Below are 23,524 nucleotides of genomic sequence, written 5' to 3'. Positions count from 1 at the left end.
CTTCTGTCATAAGTCCATTACATAAAACTAAATATTTCCAGCATGTTATCTTTTAAATCTAGAATTCAAATGCTAAAATTTTTATATAAATATATTTTAGTTCAAACAAACTAGATTTATTAATAAATAACTTATAAATTAACAAAAGAAGGTGCTTTATTTCCTAAAACATTTGCCAAAGGAACCTTTAATAAAACAAGTTCCATTAGGGCATTTAAAATAAGTATAATGTCATATTTTGTACTTGGCTCTACCACACCACTTTACGCTGTAATAAAGCCATGTGTTTTCTGTTTTCCGCATTGGGCCATTGAGTTTTTTGAAGGCAAAGACTGCATCTCCTGACCTTTTATCTCTAGTACTTAGTTTAGTGTGTGGCACATAATAGATTCTTAGTGAAAATTGTTGAACAAATGGTTGCTTTACTTTGTGAGACAGAATTATAGGCAATTATTTTTCTAACTTTTTATATTATCAAAGATTTCTTTAGTAAACATATGTTACTTTCAATTTTAGAAATACAGGATTATCTTATACAATAAAGAAGTTTCCACAGCTACAGATTTCTCTTAGCATCAACATTATAAGCTGGGCAGAAACTGAAACAGATTCTGCTTTTCCTTATAAATCCAAAGTCATTATTCATGGAGAGCCATCAAGCACCTACTAAGTGCAAGGAACTGTGCTTTTACTTGAAAGAAAATAAACACTGGTGAGACACAGTTTGCCTGAACAGATCATGTAATCCAGGGAAGGGTAAAAACAACCAAAGACAGAACTCAGTGCAGGTCCAGATACAGTGGAGACACAGTTCCACAGTGATTTTAGGGATAAAAGAACCTATCTGAATAAAAGGACACAGTCTTCAAGAAGATGTTATGTGACTTATGAGTGGTTTTAAGGGAGAAAATTTTGATAAATAAAGATGGGAAGAGAAGGTATTCCAACATTTCAGAGTTTAGACAGTGGTCACAGCAAAAGCAAGATGTCAAGAAAACATGTGGCGTCTATGTAGCAGTGAGCTATCAGTTTTATATGAGGTTTAGTACACACTGTTAAGAAGCCGGTATGCCAAAGTCAGGGGTGCGTGTGTTGTGTTTTAACCCAGCAGGCAGATGGGAACCAATGAAGAGTTTTAGGCCAGAAATAATAGGATTGGAATTGGGCTTAGGAAAAATAATTCAATAACATCGTGTTTGTGGAATATATTCGAGTGAAAAGAAATTAAAAGAAAGGAACCAAACAGGTGACTATTGCAGTGTTTCTATAAGAGATTAGGGTCTACACTAAGGCAATACAATAATAATGGAAAAGAGCATATAGAATTAAACACTGGAAATGAGAACCCATGATTAGGCAAAAATAAATAAAGAAAGAAAGATCAATAGAGGAGAAGAGAGAAAATAAGAGGAGGTAGGAGGGAAAGAAGAGGGAGGGGGAATGGGGATTAAAATCAAATTCCTTACATGCGTGGTTTTGTCAAAATTAAACTAAATACTACATATAATTATAATGCTCTAACAAAAGCAACAACAAAGAAACAAACAAACAAACAAACAAACAAGAATCCTTGATTAGGGGTGGGAGTAGTGGCAGAAAGGGATAGGAAGGAAGAGGCGGAAGAGGGAGTGACCGTGACTGTGGTTGGAAAAATAGTGATACCAAAACACCAAGAAATACTAGGCAAAGAAACAAGAACAGAGGGGAAAAGGAGGCAAGTGAAGGGACTATGTCTGCAGTTGGATGAATGTCACTTAAAATCATCCTTATATCATGCTAACAAAGGGTTCTACACCTGGTTGAGCAATGGAGTGATGGCGTCATCGCAGCGATCTAAAATAAGTAGCAATGGAGGAACCTCTGTCCGACGGAATTCAAACAGCTCATATTCTTTAGTTATTACTTGCTGTAGGGTAAGAGAGAGAGAAGGTTTGAACAACTAATTAGCTGTAGATAGAGATGGTAAAAATAGAAAATTGATAAATAAAATCACTTTCAGCCATTCTTCATACCCTCATAGGCCTTCCATAAAAGGATTTTAAAACGTTACAAGTTTTTTTTTTTTTTTTTAAACTTTACAAGTTTTGCAGCATACTATGTAAAAGCTTAAGACTTGAAACTCTACCAGTCGTTTATCCAAAAAGCTTGTGAATGTTTGTTAGGTTAGATCCAAACTTAGCTCTAATTTGTTGCTTTTTTTGTTTTGAATTATATATAGACATTCTTCTTTGCCAGTAAACCTAACATATCAACCTCCCCTTGGCTGTAGAGAAAATATTCCTGATGGTTTCTAAAATACAAAAGGGAAATAAATGGCCTTGATGATTTGGAGCCAGGCACAGGGAATGCCATACCTTTACACATTCTGCCAGTCTCTTTGCTGCCTCTGATGAAAGCTGATAACGAATCATGGGACACTTCTTCAGAGATAAAAGAAGAGCTGTCAGACCTTGAGTTGTTCTGGATAGTTGAGCTGGATCCCAATTTCGACCCTTTGTGTTAAAAACATACATTCAGAGAAAATATTTTATTTCTCTTACAAGTCCAATTTATTGCTGAATTAACTCCACCCAATAAATTATTTTTTAAATCCTTTCACTTCATACCTGACAGCAACCCAAAATATTGAGGGAAAACAAATGTGGATTCACAGCAATGTAATCACCATAAAATTCCTGTAAATAAAGCATCAAGATTAGTCATTCCATGAATTCTATAAAGCACAAGTATTATATGTGATAAAATACTAGGATATAAACAAATGGTAAGACACAGGTATAAAGAAATATGAAATGTTCAAATAAAAATTGAGTAACAATAGTGTGGTAGAATTAAAATAATTATAAACCACCAGCAATAATGATGAATTTAAAAAAAACAAAAGTCATAGCAGTATACACATTATATTTCAGGAGACCTCTATACACATATCAATTAGTAAAAATAAAACACTGCTATAGGATACACAAAGTTACACTCAGATTAAAAAGAGCTTTGCTATCTAATGTATCCCTTTTTTTTTTTTTTGGTACTAGGGATTGAATCCAGGGGCCCTTAAAAACTGAGTCACATTCCCAGCCCTTTTTATTGTAAGGCAGGGTCTTACTAAATTGCTTAGGGCCTCCCCAAGTTGCTGAGGCTGGCTTTGAGCCTTCGATCTTCCTGACTCAGCCTACCAAGCTGCTAGGATTATAGCCGAGGGCCACTCCACCCGGCTAATACATTCTCATGAGGAAGAATATGATTTAAAATAGGTCATTTAGCTGGGCACAGTGGCACACACCTATAATCCCAGCAGCTTGGGAGGCTGAGGCAGAAGGATTACAAGTTCAAAACCAGCCTCAGCAAAAGTGAGGCACTAAGCAACTCTAAATAAAATACAAAATAGGGCTGGGGATGGCTCAGTGGTCAAGTGCCCCTGAGTTCAATCCCCAGTATCCAAAAAAAAAAAAAAAAAAAATTGGTCATTTGAAAAATTCATTTATCAGCCAGGCATAGTGTTGCTTGCCTATAATCTCAGCAACTTGGGAGGCTGAGTCAGGAGGATTGCAAGTTTGAGTACAGCTTTAGCAATTTAGTGAGGCTCTCAGCAACTTAGTGAGACCCTGCCTTAAAATGAAAAATAAAAAGGACTGGGGATGTAGCTCCATGGTAAAGTACCTTTGGGTTAAATTCCCAGTACCAAAAATATAAAAAAATAACAATTCACCTAGCAGTTCTTCTAAAAAATTCAAAACTAATTTATTTGCTGCCCCTGAAGACAATATTTTTCACTTACGTGATAAATATATTCACACTTTTGTGATAAATGTATTTAAGAATACTACAGTATTCAAGAAGGAAAGGTAATATAATATGTCCTGGTTTTTTAGTGCTGTATTATATAGCATGCAGAATGAATGTTTAGGAGTTTCCAAGTTTTAACCTAATGACAAAAGTCATCCATTACCTCCCAAAGAATAATAACCACAAATAGAACTTTAAGAAATGTCATTCACAACCATTCTTGTTATTCTCTTCCCATTAAGTATAGTCCTGTTGATGAACATTTTTATAGTGTGGTTCATAAAACTAACATAGGACATACTTGACTGTCCTCAACCCAGTGAAACTCTTCCTATCAATTCATTAGCCCTCTCTCCTTTTTACTTATTCCTTTAATTGTTCTTATCCAATTTGATACCTCTTCCAAACTTTCTGAATATAAGTAGTCTGGCATAGTTATTCCATCTAGTCAATAGCGTCCTAAATTGAGATAGCACCTTCCTTATTTTTATTTATTTATTTTTAAAAAGTTTTTTAGTTGTAGATGGACACACTATCTTTATTTATTGGTGTGGAGCTGAGGATTGAACCCAGTGCCTCACAAGCGCACAACCACTTGCTAGGCAAGCGCTCAACCTCTAGGCTACAACTCCAGCTCACCTTATTTTTAGACTAAGATCTTTTAAAAGGGCCAAATAAGACAGTGTTACAGGACCAACATGTTTACCTGAACCTCAGCCACAACTTCCTGTTCATCAGCTTCAGCTAATGACTTCACATCACTCTTGCTGATCACATTACTGAAATCTGAAACAGACACATGAGTGTGCAAGATCATCTCTGCTGCAATAAGACATAAATGGGCCTGAGAGTTAAAGCCTAAGGAACAAGCAATGTTTGATACATATTGTGGTATATGCCAAACCACACTGCTTCAAATTGGAATGAGAAGCATAAAGGTGTTTAAATGCATAAATTAATAACAGGACTGAAAAAGGGGGGCTATGACTGGTGGATATCAGGGAACCAAGTTATTACATTGAAAATAACAACTAAAGGGAAAGAAAGAAGCTCTTATCCTCTATTATATATAGACATTGAACCAAAAAAGAAACTAGAAAAGATTTTCTTTATGGAAATATTCCATCTAAAAAACAAAGAAAGAATGTTAATAATTAGAATTTCATCAATTTTTCCAGCCCCTAATGAATCAGTAGATGGATCTAAGCATTGTTTATCTACAGCTGCTAGTATCACAAGAAGAAATATCCAATGAAACTATACCACATCACTTAATTATTCTTTCCAAAAGGAAACTGAGACATCTAAATAAGGCTCCATATCGACCTACAAATTTATAGGTACAAGGAAAGAAGAATATTTTGAATTTCAAGGAACATGTACAACTACCCCCGCAGGAATACAATCAGCAAGATTCAGGCTGAGGAAAAATTAGTTTCTTCAATAAATAAATTGAATGGAAGAGAGGGACCTATAGAAGATTAAAGAAATTCAACATATTGACCAATAGCAATATGTGAACTTTATTTTGATCCTGATTCAAACAAACAATGAAAAAAAAGACATTAGAGAATTTGAAATTTGAACACTGAATGGGTATTTGAAAATATTAAGGAATTATTTTTCATTTTTTATTTGTCTAAAATACTAGTATTTATAAAAATTAATCTATCTTTTAGAGAGGCATATTGAAATACTTATGGATGAAATGTATGATGTCTTAGATTTGCTTCAAAATAATATTGATGGAGGAGAAGGTGTCAACATAGCTAAAACAAGATTGGGCATGGCTCAATAATTGTTGAACTTGGGTGATGGGTACTCTGAGATTTGTTATATTGTTATACATTTGAAAATTTTCATAATAAAAAGTTTTTTAATAAGAGCAAGAGCTGGTTATATAACCAATTTAGTAGGCCTAAAACATGCCAAAAAATGATAAGAAAAAAGATAAACAAAAGACAGTTTAGTGTCAATATAAATTGTGCTAAAAATTTATAATGCATAAAATTCCAATAGCTGCCTATGTGGCACACGTCTGTATTCGCAGCAGCTCAGGAGGCTGAGGTAGGAGGATCAGGAGTTCAAAGCCACCCTTAGCAAAAAGCAATAAGTGAGACCCTGTCTCTAAATAAAATAGAAAAAGGACTTGGGGATATGGCGCAGTGGCCGAGTGCCTGTGAGTTCATTGCCTGGTACCTTGCCCCACAAAATTAGTATAAAAAACATATTTTAGTTTACTTTAACAAATCTATTTTTCATAGATTTAGTATTAACTAATATAATTTTTTTCTTCCACTTCATAGTTATGTCTTGAATTAAGCAATCTTTAGAAGCAGAAGAGTAAATACTCTTTTTAAATTTTTTATTATTTTTTTAATTTTTTAGGTGTAGATGGACACAACACAATGCCTTTACTTTTATGTAATGCTGAGGATCGAACCTGGGTCCCGCCCATGCTAGGTGAGCGCTCTAACACTGAGCCACAATCCCAGCCCAGTAAATACTCTTAATTATCATTACTATCCTTAATCTCAATTGTTGCATGAAAGAACTCTCTTTACAGGATAAAATGGTCTTTTGTCACATGACCCCCTTCAATTTTTAGTAGAGTCTTAGTAAAACAGTATTTATATTATATATCCAATTAAATTTGGCAGCATAGAGAATATGAATATGTATAGATATTCTCTATATACATATATGAATATGTATAGATATTCTCTATGCTGCCAAATATATACATGTATATTACACACCCATACATACATGAATATATGTTGATATTTTATTTATATATATTAACAGAGGACCTAGCTTGTGATAAGACTAAAAAATGCTAAAATAAAATACAGAGATAATACCAAATGCCTGAGAAGATGCAAAGAAACCAGATCACCAGTATATTGCTAGTGGACATGTAAAATGTTGTAGTTATTCTGGAAAATATTTGGCAGTTTCTTAAAACACTAAACACAAATAACTACCACATGACCCAGCAATTGCATTCCTAAGCTTTATTTATCTGAATAAATAAAGACTATGTTCACATAAAAACCTATATAAAGATATTTAAAGTAGTTTTATTTGTAGTAGTCAAAACTGGAAACAGGGAATAGTTAAATAAAATTTACAATGAAATACTACTCAGCAATAAAAAGAAACAAACTGCTGATATACACAACAACCTGGATGAATCTTCAGAGAACTATGCTAAGTGAAAAAAGCCAATCCCAAAAGGTTACATATTGTATGATTCCATTTATTCCATACTTTTGAAATGACAAAATTACAGAATGGAGAACAGAACAATAGTTCCCAGGGTTAATGATGGGTTAAGGTAGGAAAGAAGTGGACATGGCTCATAAAAGCCCAATATGAGAACCTTGTGGAGACAGAAATGTTCTGTAACCTGAATGTATCAATGTTAATATGCTGGTTGTGATTTTGTACACAATATTGTCATGTAAGATGCTACATTAGGGGGAAATGGGTAAAAGATATGAGATTTCTGTATTATTTTTAACAACTGCATGTTATCTTTGTCAGTTTTCAGCTGCTAATAACACAATACCTCAAACTGGGTAAGTTATAAGGAAAAGAAATTTATTTTGGCTCATGGTTCTGGTCCAAAGATTAGGGCAGCATCTGTGGATGGCCTTCCTGCTGGTATAGTCCTGAGGCAGTGCAAGGCATCACATGGTAAGACGGAGAGACCTAGTCCATCTAAGCTTTTAAAGCAGATCCATTCAAATAACACATTAACACTTCAATCACATAAATGGATCAATAACCTCTTAAAGTTTATATCAATTGCTTCTTAAATTTTCCTACCTTTTAATATCCTACTACAGCGATTAAATTTCAACATGAGTTTTAGAGGGGATAAATCATATTCAAACCATAGCACATGTAACTCTACAATTATTTCAAAATAAAAAGTTTAATTAAAAAAGGAAAGCTGCAGGGCAATGGCCCATGGCTGTAATCCCAGAAACTGGGAAAGCGGAGGCAGGAGCATTTCAAGTTGAAGGCTAGCCTGGGCAACTTAGCAAGACCATCTCAAAAGTAAAATTGTCTGTTGGGGATATAGCTCAATGGCAGAAAACTTGTTTAGCATTGGTAAGGCCCTAGGTTCAATCATCAGTACTGCAAATAAAGAAGAAAGAAGGAAAATTAGAAAGAAAGAGGAAGAAAGGAAGAAAGAAGGAAAACCTGTGACTATTAGCCCTAAACAAAACCTAGGATGAGAGACAAATAAAATAACCTATTTTTACCTCTTGGAATGTTGCAAAGAGCCAAATGAAATAAAATGATATAACTCTATTTTATTTGTTTTTATTTTTATGTGGTGACAGAGATCGAACTCAGTGCTTCAGGCATGCTAGGCAAGCACTCTACCACTGAGCCACAACCCTGGCCCCCTGGATATCATTAAAGAAAATATGTATGCCTTATAGTCTAAACCCTAAAATTCTAAAGCCTTTAAGTTATTTTTAAAACCTCTCAAATGCCCTGCTTACTATTAAGTAAGTTAAGTGAGTGTTATGTTTTGTTCTTGGTTTTGGAAACATTACCAAATAGGTTATAGCTTTCCTACAAAGATCAATAATGACATCTAGAGGAGAACAGATGTAATTTCCATAGCAGAATGTATTAGATCAGAAAAATCCATATAAATTGTATAGCAAACATAAATTTAGTTTACTTCTATAGTTTCCCTATGCACCCTCTACCTAAAAAAGGTATACACATAAGAGATAACTTCCTGATGGTTTATACTTTCATGAATTAGATAAAGTGGCAAAGAGAATTGGGATGTTTTCATCTGGTACATAAAGAAACCTCTGGTTTTCCCACAAACTCAAGTATATCCTCTCCCAAATAAATAAATCAGTTTATATACCTCAATTCATAAGTGAAAAATAGGAATAAATATAGACTTTGTTTTGATGGAGGTGGGATATAAAATTTGGCTACTTACAACTTTTGACTTATGAAGCATCTTGAAAGGCAAATAAAACTTAAAATTTTTAGGGGCTGTGATTGGGGCTCAGTGGTAGAGTGCTTGCCTAGCATGTATGAGGCACTGGGTTCGATTCTCACCACATAAAAATAAATAAATAAGATAAAGTCACAAAAACACTTAAATTTTTAAAATCAAGGCAATCAATGAATGAAAACCATATTTAGTTCTCTGAAAGAGAATGCTGGTCACAATACTTATAATACTTTGATTGAACACTAACTAAACTAGACTTTTATGGTGATGAATTCAATGAACTTGATATGAAGTGTTCAGTGGAACATAGTAGGGGGATATAAGTATATGATTGAAAAAGTGAATTAACATACTTACAAATAAAATATATACTGTATTTAGGTCTTCGAAGCTCCTGAATTAGATAATCCACATTCTCCTAGAAAATAAAGAGCAAACAAATTATGAGGGGAGTTGCTTAAATAAAAAAATAACAAGTATTATCCATTCATTCATTGATTTTCTGAGAGCCTACTGTATGCTGAGGTTGAGACTGTGTGTATGTTGGGCAGTGAGGACTGGGGACAAAAAAAGAGCTACATTAAACATAATGATCAGAATCATACACATGATTTAATAGGAAACAGGTAATATTAATTAATGTAAAATATTAATTAGCTGAATTATCCTGGCCAAATTAAGTTAAATATATAAAGGCCACATATTGAAATACAACATAAAATTAGTAATATTTCTTCAAATTTGCCTCAAGTTGCTTGTCTATAAATTATATTCATCTGATGAAAAAATTTCCACCCCAAACATCAAAATGCATCTGGTCCTTCAACAACATTCAAGAGAAAATATAGTTAATTATATTCACTTCGGCTTTTAACTTATTGGACCTAAGAGTCTGAACAACAGCAATATTTGTAAATATTTGCAACATCAGGCAAAGACCTTTTCTATAATTGTATTATTTTAAAATAAAATGAGTGTTACAAGCAAAAAAATGAGTTATTTTTATGTGGTTGAAATATGAGAATTCCAATTACATAATATCAAATTGCATGTTTTTTTTTGTAGTACCCATAGTTAAATTTCACTATAAATTGGGCCTCCAAAGTAAACATGATATATAATTCCTGAATTTTTAAAAAATATCACATGAATATACAGTATTAAAATTAGTTTAAGAAATGCACATTTTAGCTGGGAACAGTGGTGTACATCTGTAATTGCATCTGCTCAGGAGGCCGAAGCAGGATTTGAAGCCAACCTCAGAAATTCAGTGAGATCTTGTCTCCAAAAAAAAAAAAAGAGCTGAGGTTGTAGGAGCTGAGGTTGTGGCTCAGTGGTAGAGCGTTTGCCTAGCAAGTGTGAGGCTCTGGGTTGGATCCTCAGTACCACATAAAAATAAATAAATAAGATAAAGGTATTGTATCCATCTACAACTAAAAAAAAAAAAAGACTGTAGATTGGAGAATGTAGCTCAGTGGTAAAGAGCTGTGAGTTCAATCTCCAGTACTGCAAAACAAAAAAGAAATGAACATTGCTTATTAAATGGAAACAAGCTTAACTATCATTTAGACTTAAAATAAATTAAAAATTAATTTTATGATATAATCTTAAGAACAAACTGTTCTTAATAAAAATATTTTAAACTTAATATTACTTCCTCATAGTATGCTAGATAAAAATAACAAAGCCTGAGAGTTTGAGAGAAAATATATAACTGTGAATGATATTTTCTCATTAAAAATGTAGGAAATAATGAACTAAATGATCTCTAAGATCCCTCTCAAGCCAAAGTTTCGTGAGTACAAATGTGAAACAATTGGAAACCACCATAACTCAATATGTATTCATTAATTCAGCAGCTATTTATCGAGTGTCTGGTATGAGGGACATATAAGTCAGAAAAACAGATAACATCTCTGCTGTCATGGAGCTTACTGCTAGTAGGTGAGACAGATATTAAGTAATCATTTATACCTCACAACTTCTATCATGACAAGTGATGAGAGAGGAAGATGGGTGCTGGAAGTGCTTATAAAAGGGGTTTTACTTGGTCAGGAAGGCCAGGAAAGGTTTGTTTAGGGATGAGAAGAGACTATGCAAAGGTCCTCTGGCCTGATGAAACAAGGAGAATAGTGTGAACTAAAAGATTAGTGTGGCTAAGGTACAGGGTGTAAAAAGGGAAATGATTTGAAATGAGACTGGAGACCGTGTAGGATTTAGACCTATATTGGGCCTTGTAGAAAAAAAGAAAGAAGTTTTGCTTTATCATAAAAGCAATAATAAGTCATTCAAAGATTTAAAATAGGGATGACATGATCAGATTTGCATTTTGGAAAATACAAATGTGATAAAAGTGCATTAGAATTTAAGAATATGAATGAGGCAAGAGAATGTACAAACTGGGATTGAAATAGGAAAGAATTTTTAAAGGAGATACTCAAGCTAGATTTAGAAGCTGATGAACAAAAACTGACAAATGGCTAAAGATCCTTTGATTAGGGGAAAACAAAGAAAGAAGGGACAGGAATGACCATGTCTAGGGATGATAAAAAGGCCTAGTTGGTTCGAGTGGAGGAAGAAAATCAGTACATAGAAAGGTAGGATAAGTAAGGGAAGACCAAACCAGCTGAAGGAAGAACTTTGCTAAACTACTAATCATGGAAATCAAATTGAGCCATTATCGTTTCCTGAACATAGACGTAAATGAAATGGTAACAGCTCAAGAAACTAATAGTTGTGTATAAGACTAAGTGGAAATGGTGTTCAGTAGTAAGTATGGAGGTCGGTCCAGGAATAAAGTGATGTGGTTCTTAGAGTTGCTTATGACTTTGGGAATAATCGTGAACCTAAACGATATCTTGAAATAAGAAGTGGCTGTAAGGGGTAAACTGAGCTATGGAAATGAGAACAATGAAGGTTATAACTCTTGACAAACCATGAAAATTATGATGCCACAAATGATGATAATACAAATTTATTTTGCCTTCTTGGCTTTCAGAACAGAGAGTTCTGCATTTGCCTAAGCAGACAGCAGGTCGATTTACATAGTACCTTCGTAGGTCGAAGAAAACAAATTGCCTTCAGGTGTTTCATGATCTCTCGATTTTGAGAATCAATGCGTTCAAAAAGGTACACTTCCTTCTGAAGAATCTCAGATTGTGTGTATACCATACTCACTATGCCAGTCTGCAAAGAAGAATGAACTAAGATTATGCTAGCTCAGAATAATAAAAACAAGCATCAATATTATATCTTTTTTTCCCACTAGTACTTAGGGTAATTTACACATTAACATACGGAATAACATCTACGGAACATCCAAAAAGTATAGTAATGTATCAGAATGAAAAACACGATCTCTCTGAACACAAACAATCCATAAATTTCCAAAAATAATTTCTCCGTAGCCTTAGAGTTCTTTTTTTTTTTCTTCTTTTTTTTTTTTTTTTAAATCTGTGGCCAACAAAAAAAACCCTGAGGCATCAACTTGAGCCTCCGACAGCTTTATTTTAAAAGTGCAAGGTTGAGCGGAAATGCCAGGCACCCCGAAGGTTCCCAATGCTCTTCCAGGAATGACTTCTTGGCAGAGACGCGGTTCCAGGTACAAAAGTCTGCGGGCAGCAGTGAAAGCCCTTTAACTGGAAACCCACTGCGAAGCTTTATGCAACTTTTCAGTCCCACGCAGAACCGAGCCTTGGGATCTGCATTAAATACTAAACCCTCTGTGAAAGGAGGGTTCCTTCACACACAAACACCGAGCGAAAGCAAACTCACCGTCTCTCTGTCCATGAGAAGCACTTTCATCCCGGGCCCGCTGTCCTCTATCATTTTGGAGACATACTGCTTAACAGCGAAAACCACGTTCATGGTGGCGAGCTGACAGGTGCCCCGCAGCCCTTCCCGCCCCCTTTTTCTAGCTGAATTAACACCCGGCCTGTTGGCGGGGTCGCAGCGGCTTCCGCTAAGCCAGGCCTCGGCTTCCGGGAGTCCGGGCGGCCACCGCGTTGGGAGTTGTAGTTCCGCTGTAGAGTCCTGGCGGGGAAGCCTCTCCGCGGGGTGGGAAAACACGGTGAGAGCGCGGGAGGTGCGGCGCTCGGGCTTGACGCGCGAGCTTCCTTCCGCCCGGAGGGGTCGGCAGCCTGGGCTCTCAGACCCCTCCGGGCAGTGGGTGCCTTACCCGGGCCTCGGCCCGAACCTCTCCCGCGCGGGTAGAGGATGGCGCCTCACTCTGAGGCCGGCTCGGAGGCGAGAAGGACCGAGCGTGGCCGTGGTCGCCGCGTGCCTGCGCGCCTTCTCGGGCGCGGCGGGGACGGGGCGAGCGGAGGGGCCCGGTGCTGCCGGCAGGCCTCCCCGGCCCGCGGCCGGCCCCGCGCGTTGTGGATGGACTATGGATGCTCCTGAGTATTTCCACTAAGACAGTGGCCAGCGTTTGGGGATGGGTTTAATCAGTGTATCCAGCATTAACGAGTAAGTTATTTCAGTTTATCGTAAGAAGTAGTCAATTAAGATAGGGCCTTAATCGGGCTGATACTGTACAGCATATCCAATTTCCAGATCCTCGAGAGCACACCAGAAGTCACTGGAAACTGGAAACTTTTGTCATCGCCGAAATTTTGAAGAATGCATTCTTTTCGGGTTTTTCTACTGGAAGTTGAATGTTTTATTACAATAATAGAAATATGCATGGGAGGATTTGGCCCACTCCATCATAATTTGTAAAGCATGCAATTTTTATGAAGGCAAAACTTGGGAAAAAATTGTGCTTCAACTGATTTTAAAGGTTTAGAATCAAATAATTTGTAAAATTTTCATCCCAGTTGGCTCAGTGAAAGTATTAATACCTTCCAATCATTAAGTAAAAATTATTTGCATAAAGAGTTCTTTCTGCACAATCAATAACTCCAGCTTTCTGGGTAAGTTAATTGATAATAGTCCTAGTGAGTGGTTGTATTGCTTAGCTGAGTTTGTATAGCATGACGGCCAACCATCTGTGGAATCCGTGCAGGCTTTTTTTCAAGTAATAATCCTGAATTCATAGTTTTGATTACAAATAAATTCGTTTGTGTTTTTTTTTTTTTTTTTTTTTTTTTTTTCTTTTTTCTTGGTACTGGGAGTTGAATTCAGGGGCACTCAACCACTGAGCCAAATCCCCAGCCCTATTTTGTATTTTATTTAGAGACAGGGTCTTGCTGATTTGCTTAGCACTTTGCTTTTGCTGAGACTGGCTTTGAACTTGAAATCCTGACTTAGCCTCCCAAGCTTCTGGGATTACAGGAGTGCACCACTGCATCAGGCTTGCTTGCTTATTTATTTATTTTTGAGATTTTGAGATTACCAAAGAAGCTGAATTTCTGTGTGGGAACAAGCCCACAGCAAGAACCATTCCTATCCACAGAAACACCATCAATATTTTGAAAGAGCCAAGTAACTAAAATTCCTTTAAATAAGGCCTTTGCATTACCAGGGCTGAAATGATCTAGTCTGAGTGAAATTTTGATTCTATGGATTTGGAATTATTGTGAATGTAATTCATGTTTTCTTGTTCACTTTTTAACCAATTCTATTGTATAGGTTAGCAGTTTTCAAGATGTAGACTGTGGACCATGGTAGTTTTGTAAGTAATTCTAATATATAATATAGAATGTACTTTATTGTTCCAGAGAGGATCCTAGCCAACATAGGTAGAAAAGAACACTTGCTCAGAGTAAGAAAAATTTTCTTGGACAGAAGTTTGGAGAAAATGTAGAAAACAATGTATTGCCAGGAGGAGTGTAAACATTGGTGTGATGTCTTGAAGAGCAAGTGGAAATATCTTAAAAAGCTGACAATGCACTCTTGGGCTCAAAAATTCTACTCTTGGTACACATCTAGAACAGAGCTTTCCTTCCTTAATGTTATGTCAAAAGTGGCCAAGCAGGACTTGAGTCAACTAGAGTCCCTGAGCAGGTCTCCACTGTCTGAACAGCCCTAGTCCTTTACCTGTGTTTTCCCAGTGTGTATAGTCACAAAAGAAATTTCACTGCTCTTGAGAATTCTCGTGTGTTTTCAGTACCTGGGATTGAACTCAGGGACTCTCCCCACACCCACACAAGCTACATCCCTAGCCTTTTGTATTTGTTTATTTTATAAGTTTTCAGACCAGGTCTCATTGGGTTACCCAGGCTGGCCTTGAACTTGCAAACCCTCGCCTGTCTCAGCCTCCCAAATTGTTGGGATTATAGGATTTCTTACATGTTTATAAGACATGTACAAAAATGTCCTTACCGGTATTTCTAATAATAGTAAAAAAGTTGAAAGTAACCTAAATTGAAAATAAATGTCCATCAATAGAAGAATGAATAAATAAATCCTATTTATAACAAATAGTAGTTTCATAATAAAATACTATATTCAGTGGTTTTAAATGAACCAGAGTTAAGGGCATCCTTGTGGTCGAATCTCAAAAAAAATGCTAGGGGGATAAAGGCAGCATACACAGTCTTTGTAGAATATGGTGTTATTTACATAACATTGGGAAGCAAGCAAAAAGCAGTAGCATATTGATTAGGACTAGAGGCCTGTAGAAAAATGTACAAAGAAATGCTGCATGCAAATTATAACCAAATTCAAATTAGTGGTTGTGTCTAAAGTGGGAGCAAGAGGGTGACAACTGGCGATCGGAACAGAGTCCTTCAATTATAATACTGATACTATATTTTTTTAAATATTTTTTTAGCTGTAGATGGACACAATATCTGTGAGAACTCAACGGGAACTCAAAAGTAGTGGGCGCCCGAGGTAACAGGAGCCGCCTTATTGCTGGACAGCAGAGGTTTATATACACAACTGAATACACAGCTTGTTTCAATTTAGCATCATCCAGTTATAGCAATCAGTCATTATCTTAATAATTATACACAGCTTAACTTAATTATCATCATCTTAATGGCTCGCTGGCGTTACTTCTCAACCATTCCTTCTGGCAAAATGCCAGGCGCCATCTTGACTTGGTTGTGGCTCTCAACATGTTTTATTTCATTAAAAATGTTTCCTCAGCCTTACTGGTGGAAAGTCAGCCACCAGCCTCAGCTTTGAGCAGAATTAAGTGCCGAAAAAAATACAACATTCATTCCTTAAATAAATATCTATTGCATACTTTTTTAGTTGCTATATTAAGTTGCTAGGGTTGCTGTAATAAAATACCACAGACTGAGTGGCTTAAACAACAGAAGTGTATTTTCTCACATTTCTGGAGGCTAGAAGTCCAAGATGAAGGCATCTGAGGTCTTTTATAGATAGTGATCTTCTCCCAGTGTTTGGGTGATCTTTCCCAATGTGTATGTCTGCTAATCTCCTCATTTTATAAGAATACCAGTCTGGGGGCTGGGGATATGGCTCAAGCGGTAGCGCGCTCGCCTAGCATGCGTGCGGCCCGGGTTCGATCCTCAGCACCACATACAAACAAAGATGTTGTGTCCACCAAAAACTAAAAAAAAAATAAATAATAAGAAGAATACTAGTCTGTTGCATTAGGGCCTACCCCAATGACCTTATTTAAATTTAATTGTTTCTTTAAAGAGCCTGTCTACATATGTTGCATTCTGAGATACTGGACATTAGGACTTCAACATATAAATTTTGAAAGGGATACAGTTCATCCCCTAATAGGTGTTTATTGCTGAGTAAGTCCTTCAGCCCTGGATGATACCTATAGGAAAAAAAAAATATATGTGGAAAAAAGCATTGAAACTCCGAAGGAGCCACTGCTTATGTGGTATTTCTATACTTAAATCTTAAATAAGAATGTGCAGCCCTACGTCTATCCTTTGATTTTTTCCTTACTTGTACTTTATAAAATGGTTGAGAATACTGAAAATACACAATAGCAAAAGACAAAAAAAGGCAGTTTTTTTTTTCCTGTTGTTGCTCTTTTGGAAATGTCAAATAGATAAAACTGATCACGCAATCCATATTGATCCCTCCCACTTTTAGTTCAATCATTTGTGTTTATGTTGTGTAGTTAAGCTTAAGTTTACGCTGATAAACATAGTGAATGTTTGTTTTCCCCTAACTAGATTGAGCATTAAAGAAAGAGAATAAACGCTGGGTCCATACCTATAATCCCAGCTACTTGGGAAGTTGAGGTAAGGATCACAAGCTCAAAGCTAGCCTCAGCAATTTATTGAGGACTTAAGCTACTAAGTGAGACCCTGTCTCAAAATAAAAAATAAAAGACCTGGGATGTGGCTCAGCGGTAAAGTGCCCCTGGCTTCAATCCCTGGTATAATAATAACCATAACAACTGGGCTGGGGCTGTAGCTCAGAGGCAGAGTGCTCACCTGGCATGTGAGAGGCACTGGGTTAAATCCTTAGCACCGCATTAAAATAAATAAAGGAGTGCTGTCCATCTACAACTATAATAATAATACTAATAATACTATTACATTCCCCTAAACCTTCTGCTTCATAATCCTTGGTCCATTTCTGCTAGTATCTGCTCATGAAATGGACTCATAATGATACTCTAAGGACCTGAGGGAAGTGCTTTCACACTTACTTTTCTTCTTTGGATTTGGTTAATACATTTTGGGTGTAGCTATAATGTTAGATAACTATAAATTTGTTTATTCACGTTTATGGGCCTTACACAGTTATTTCTACATTCTTACAGTAAATATTACTGAGTTAACATGTATAAAGCATATTGATAATGAAATGTACTTTATTAAGCAAAGCTTAACAGTGTTATTTCACTGTATAATGTCTTATATTAAAACACAAAATTTCAGAATCATAAGCAATGATTTTATTTCATGGTTGGAGACTTATGGATACTAATCTAGGAAAGAGATCTTTGGATTTGTTGTTGTTGTTGTTTTTAGAGACAGAGTCTCACTGAGTTGCTTAGCACCTTGCTGTTGCTGAGGCTGGCTTTGAACTCACAATCGTCCTATCTCAGATTCCTTGTGCCTCTGTACCCAGCAGATCTTTAGTTTTGAAATGTTTGGTTTTACAATTTATATATACAAGTTTATTGGATAATGTCATCATCCAGTCTCATTAAGAAGCATATAGTACATGAAGGACAGGTTTGATCCTTGGATAATTCTTCTTAGCTCCTCTCCCAGTGACACTAGTCACCTCACGGAAGAATTTACCAATTTGGACTCTCTGAGGAGACAGAGGAAGATAAATTAGTAAAGGTTGAATCATGAATTTTAAGAAAATTGTTTCTCTTTCAATTTTTTATTTTGAAATAAGACTTAGAAAAAAGTTGCAAAAATAGTATTCCCTTATAACCTTTGCCAATCTTTCCTAAAATTAATATATTACAAAGATTTTTGTATATAGCGCAGAGATCAAAACCAGGAAATTAACATCAACAAAACACCATGAACTAAATTAAAAACTTTATTCAAATTCAACAGTTTCCAACTAAGGTTTTTCTGGTCCAGGAACCAGTCCAGAATCCCATGCTGCATTTAGTCGTCATGTTCTAGTTTTCTCCAATCAGTGACAGTTTTTCAGCCTTTCATGGCACTGCTGGAGAGTCAAAGGTCAGTTGTTTTGTAAAATATCAGTATAGATTTATCAAATGTTTTCTCATTATTAGAGTAAGGTTGTTCTGGCAGAATCATCACAGAAATTATGTACTTTCAATACAGGAAGAGCATAATGTTTATTTCTTATTATTGATGATGCTAACTTTGATCACTTGGGTTAGATGGTATCTGCTAGGTTTCTCCACTGTAAACTACTTATCTCCTTGTAATAAGTATTTATCATGTAGACAAATGTACTTAATAAAATGATGAAAAGATCTTGTTTCTCATATTTTTCGCTGTTTAATCTTATCAGCAATCCATTAATAGGTCTTGCCTCAAACAACCAATGTTTACATAACAGGGATTATTTTCCTTATTTCTTCTACACTTATAAATTGAATTTCTTGCTGGGCACGGTGGCGCATGTCTATAATCCCAGTGGCTCTGGAGGCTGAGACAGGAGGATCATGAATTCAAAGCCAGCCCCAGCAACTCAGCGAGGTGAGACCCTGTCTCTCTAAAAAATACAGAAATGGCTGAGGATGTGGCTCAGTGTTTAAGTGCCTCTGGGTTCAGTCCCTAGTACCATAAATAAGTAAATAAACAAAGAAACAAATAAATAAATAAATTGAAACTCTTCTGTAAAGAAGAATTTATTTATTCAATCACATACTGGTGTCGGACACATAAATTTTTAAGAAAACTATTATTTTTAAGTAATAGAACATAAGATAGAGATTAAAGTTCCAGACTCTGGAATAAACCAACCTGGATTAAATTCTTCTGTGTGAATTTGGCAAGTTACATAACCTCTCTCTGCCTTAGTTTTCTCATTTTTGAAAGGAGAAAATAACAGCTACTGTGGTTAGTGTGAGAATTGAGATAATACATACAGTCTTTGGCCTAGCTTTAATTTTTCTTAGCAAATGTTTTATACCATGCTTAGTTTTGCTATGTTTCCTCATCTACAAACTAAATATAAAGCATTTGTTATATTCTTGCTTTCCTGAGGAATTATGAAAAATCCATGAAATAAATTTTAAAATGCCTTATAATGTTAAGGAGACTCATAATAAGTTCTAATTTCTTTTTTTTTTTTTCCAAATACTGATGGGCATTTATTTGGACATTTAACAATAATATTTGAGCATCTGGAGTACACACCCTGGTTATGGTTTACAATTGTTTAGCCAGCTGTCTCCTTCTCTTGCTGCTGGGTGTTATCTGGACATACATCTTAATCATTCCTGAGTGCTGTGGAAAGATTCCAAGGGGAACAAATGATGAGTCTACTATCTTGCCTGGATGCTGTCAGGCAAGACTTAGAGTCTTTGAATGTCACAAAGAGACGAGATAAACATAAATGATAGTTTAATCCAACTATTCCTTTTACAAGTGAATCAAGTATAGCCCAGAGACAGGGTATGATCCATTTCAGTTCACTGAATCCATAAGGGTAGGCAAGGTTGTGCTGCCAAAACAAGTAATCCCACTTTTCACTTCTTAATTCAAACAATGATGTTTCTCTTTCATAATATGTGATCTTTCAGGTACCTAGGCAACAGAGACCCTTCCTCTGTATGGGCTTACATTATCACTGCAGGGGATGAGCCCAGGTTTCATTCATGGAGTAGCAATCATCACATCTGCTTCATTTTATTGGGTAAAATAAGTCACATGCTGAACTTCAATGGGAGAAGAGAAATGTGACTCTATCATTTTCTCAGAAAGAAAAAAAATCAGAATAATTTTCACTTCTCTAAGGGCCATAATCCACAACCGCTCAAAGATGCTTTATTGTAACATTAAATGAAAGCCCCGATTCCAGCAGAGGTTAAAACCAGGAAAGATAGCCTAAAGTAGATCCAGATGGGTAGTGTCAGACCCCAGGTGGTAAGCAATATCTGAAGTCAGAAGGAAGGCCGACATACCATCCCAGTCATTCTCTTATATTTTTTGGGTAAAGTCCTTTTTGGATACTTCAGTACATCTTGATAATTCAGGAAACAAATGTCCAGCACTGACCCATGATGGAGAAAACCACATTCAGGAGGAGAATAACATTGGAGTAAAGAGGGACTATGAACAGAGAAAACTCCAACATGAATTCAGAACACAACAGAGCAAGGAGAACAAAGGTCAGGGTGGAAACACAGCCCACGGCTGCAGCTGTGAAATAGCAGTACTTATGATCCAAACTAAAGTTGTGGAGGGTTGCTGGGAGCCACAGCCAATTAATATGATGCATGGCATTTTTGATTGAAAGGTGACGCCAGCTAGCCATTGAGATGATATGATTATGTTAAAAATTACATTCATATGGATACCGGACTCCTGCTGTTTACCTGGGCCTGCTGCGGGACTCCTGGAGAGTTCCCATTGGTTGGGAAAGTGCAGTAGGAGGGAATTCCGGGGGAAGTTTTGGCGCTGGGGGTCCGGGAAGGGACCGGCGGAACGCCGCGTGGGTGGATCAGGATTCTTCCTGGACACAAACGTGGTATTTGGCGGTTGTTTCAAAAATAAAGTTTGTTCCTGTTTGAGTGGCTTGTGATCTTGTGCCCAGCCAGACAGCGGCAGAGGGTGAAAAAGAAAAGAATGAAATTGCCAGTGGAGAGGTGGGATCAGGGTCAGAACTGACTTATCCAGATCAAGAGGTCGGCAGGAGAGAAGGACACACATCCCCTTTCCCACAGGCCTTGATATTTTGCATGTTGCCAAGAAGGGTCTGCGTGAAGACTGGTGGACTCCTGATTGCAGAATCTGAAGAGTGATCAGCAAGTTCTTTGGACTTTATTCAGCCACTCAAGGAGGAAAATCCAGCCTTATCAGGGAACCAGAGGGAAACTGAGGCAGAGATCTAACCCTAAGGAGAAGCAGCCGAGGGCAGAGGAGGCAGAGACTCGCTGCTTGCTGAGAGCAACCCCTAGAATCATCTACAAAGGCGGCAGTTCATGTCATGACTCATCCCAGCCTTCAAGGATGGCTCATCCGTTGCTAGTTCATCAATTCAGCATTGTCTAGAGATGACAGTAGGAATGTGTCCTGGTGAGCCGTACTGGGAAAGGCTGGCCTGCTTTTTTTCTGAGCCACTAACAATCTTTATCCTCAGTGATCAGCAAAACTTTGCAGAACACAATGACTTCATGTTAGTGATTTGGGGAAGTATAAGTCCTGTTCAATGCAAATCCAGAAAGCATAAGGTTAACACTCCAATGTGTAGGTGGATGCTAAGAATTTCTCAGTTCCTAATTTCTTAAAATGTATCAAGTTTGATTATTGCTAGAATCATGATTCTGTCGTTGGGCTGCTCCGTGGTGTTAGATATGTAAAGAACCATAAACGTGATTAAATTATTTTTAAAATCTTAGGTAATGTTTCAAGGGACCAGGAAAGTCATATGACTTAAGTATAAGAAAGTTCATATTCTAATATCTCCTTAAATCTCATTAGGGATAAAGCAGTCTAGAGTGTGATATATTTCATATTGAATTATTCCATTAGGGCTGGGTCTGTAGCTCAATGGCAGAGCCCAGCACATGTGAGGCACTGGGTTCAATCCTTACCTCATAAAAATAAACAAAATAAAAGGCATTCTATCCATTTACAACTACAAAAAAAGTTTTTTTTTAAAGAAATTATTCCATTAGAAATGACTTCTTATTGGGGCTGGGGCTGTGGCTCAGTGGTAGCGCACGTGCCTGGTATGTGTGAGGCATTGGGTTCGATTCTCAGCACCACTTATTAAAAAAATTAAGATCTATCAGCAACTAAAAAATATTAAAAAAAGAAATAACTTAATATCAACTCAATCAAATGTTTGATCAAGATCACTTTTTATTCACTAGAAAGAATATTTAATATTATAAAAAGTTGCAAATTATTTATATATCTTCCCACTTGAAGCAAATGAAAATTTTTTTAATTTGTTCTAATTAGTTGTACATGACAATAGAATGCATCATACATAAATGGAGTATAACTTCCCATTCTTCTGGTTGTACCTGATGTAGGATTCCATTGGTCGCATAATCATATATGCACATAGGGTCATAATGTCTGATTCATGCTTCCTACCCCTATATCGCCTCCCCTCCCTTCGCTCCTGACTGTCTAATCCAAAGTACCTCTATTCTTCTCTAACCCTCCCACTTATTGTGAATTAGCATCCACACAACAGTGAAAACATTTGGCCTTTGGTTCTTTGGGATTGGCTTATTTTGCTTAGCATGATAGTCTCCAGCTCCATCTATTTACTGGCAAACACTATTTCATTCATCTTTAAGGCTGCATAATATTCCATTGTGTATCTATACCACATTTTCTTTATCCATTCATCTGTTGAAGGGCACCTAGGTTGGTTCCATAGTTTAGCTATTGTGAAGGGAACTGCTATAAACATTTATGTGGCTGTGTCACTGTTGTATGCTGATTTTTAAGTCCTTTGGGTATAAACCTAGGAGTGGGCTAGCTGGGTAAAATGGTGGTTCTATTCCAAGTTTTCTTTCTTTCTTTTTTTTTTTTTTTTAAGAGAGAGAGAGGAGAGAGAGAGAGAAATTTTAATATTTTATTTTTTAGTTTTCGGCGGACACAACATCTTTGTTTGTATGTGGTGTTGAGGATCCAACCCGGGCTTCATGCATGCCAGGCAAGCGCGCTACCGCTTGAGCCACATCCCCAGCCCCCATTCCAAGTTTTCTAAGGACTGCTTTCCATAATGGTTGCACCACCAGCAGTGTATGAGTGTACCTTTCTCCCCACATCCTAGCCAACATTTATTGTTGCTTATATTCTTTTTTTTTAATATTTATTTTTTAGGTTTAAGTGGACACAATATCTTTATTTTACATTTATGTGGTGCTGAGGATTGAACCCAGTGCCTCATGCATGCTAGGCGAGCACTTTACCACTGAGCCACAAATCCAGCCCCATGTTGCTTGTATTCTTGATAATTACCATTCTGACTGGAGTGAGATGAAATCTTAGAATAGTTTTGGTTTGCATTTCTCTAATTGCTAGAGATGTTGAGCATTTTTTTCATATATTTATTGATTGTGTTTCTTCTGCTGTGAAGTGTCTGTTCAGTTCCTTAGCCCATTTATTGATTGGGATATTTTGATTTTTTGGTGTTGAGTTTTTTGAGTTCTGGAGATTAATGCTCCATCTGAGATGCATTTACCAGATTTTCTCCCATTCTGTAGGCTCTCTCTTCACA

The 23,524-nt window shown here is 36.6% G+C and overlaps 1 protein-coding gene across 2 annotated transcripts in view; it reads right to left on the bottom strand.

Annotated features, from left to right (window-relative positions):
• The window catches only part of Vps45 (vacuolar protein sorting 45 homolog), a 60,976-nt gene extending 48,206 nt beyond the window's left edge, over window positions 1-12,770 (bottom strand). For both annotated transcript variants that reach the window (XM_076861728.1, XM_076861729.1), the window contains exons 1-7: window positions 12,563-12,770; window positions 11,840-11,974; window positions 9,146-9,206; window positions 4,493-4,572; window positions 2,607-2,675; window positions 2,355-2,492; window positions 1,796-1,906 (exon numbers count right to left, since the gene is read on the bottom strand). In XM_076861728.1, the coding sequence (XP_076717843.1) occupies window positions 1,796-1,906; window positions 2,355-2,492; window positions 2,607-2,675; window positions 4,493-4,572; window positions 9,146-9,206; window positions 11,840-11,974; window positions 12,563-12,655 (687 nt within the window). In that variant the 5' untranslated portion in view covers window positions 12,656-12,770. The remainder of the gene's footprint in view (window positions 1-1,795; window positions 1,907-2,354; window positions 2,493-2,606; window positions 2,676-4,492; window positions 4,573-9,145; window positions 9,207-11,839; window positions 11,975-12,562) is intronic.
• Window positions 12,771-23,524: the final 10,754 nt, after the last annotated feature.

This window comes from Callospermophilus lateralis, chromosome 7 (assembly GCF_048772815.1).
Source record: "Callospermophilus lateralis isolate mCalLat2 chromosome 7, mCalLat2.hap1, whole genome shotgun sequence".
NCBI lineage: Eukaryota > Metazoa > Chordata > Mammalia > Rodentia > Sciuridae > Callospermophilus > Callospermophilus lateralis.
The sequence above is the reverse complement of the archived record's forward strand: the minus strand, read 5'-3'. Positions and strand labels throughout refer to the sequence as shown.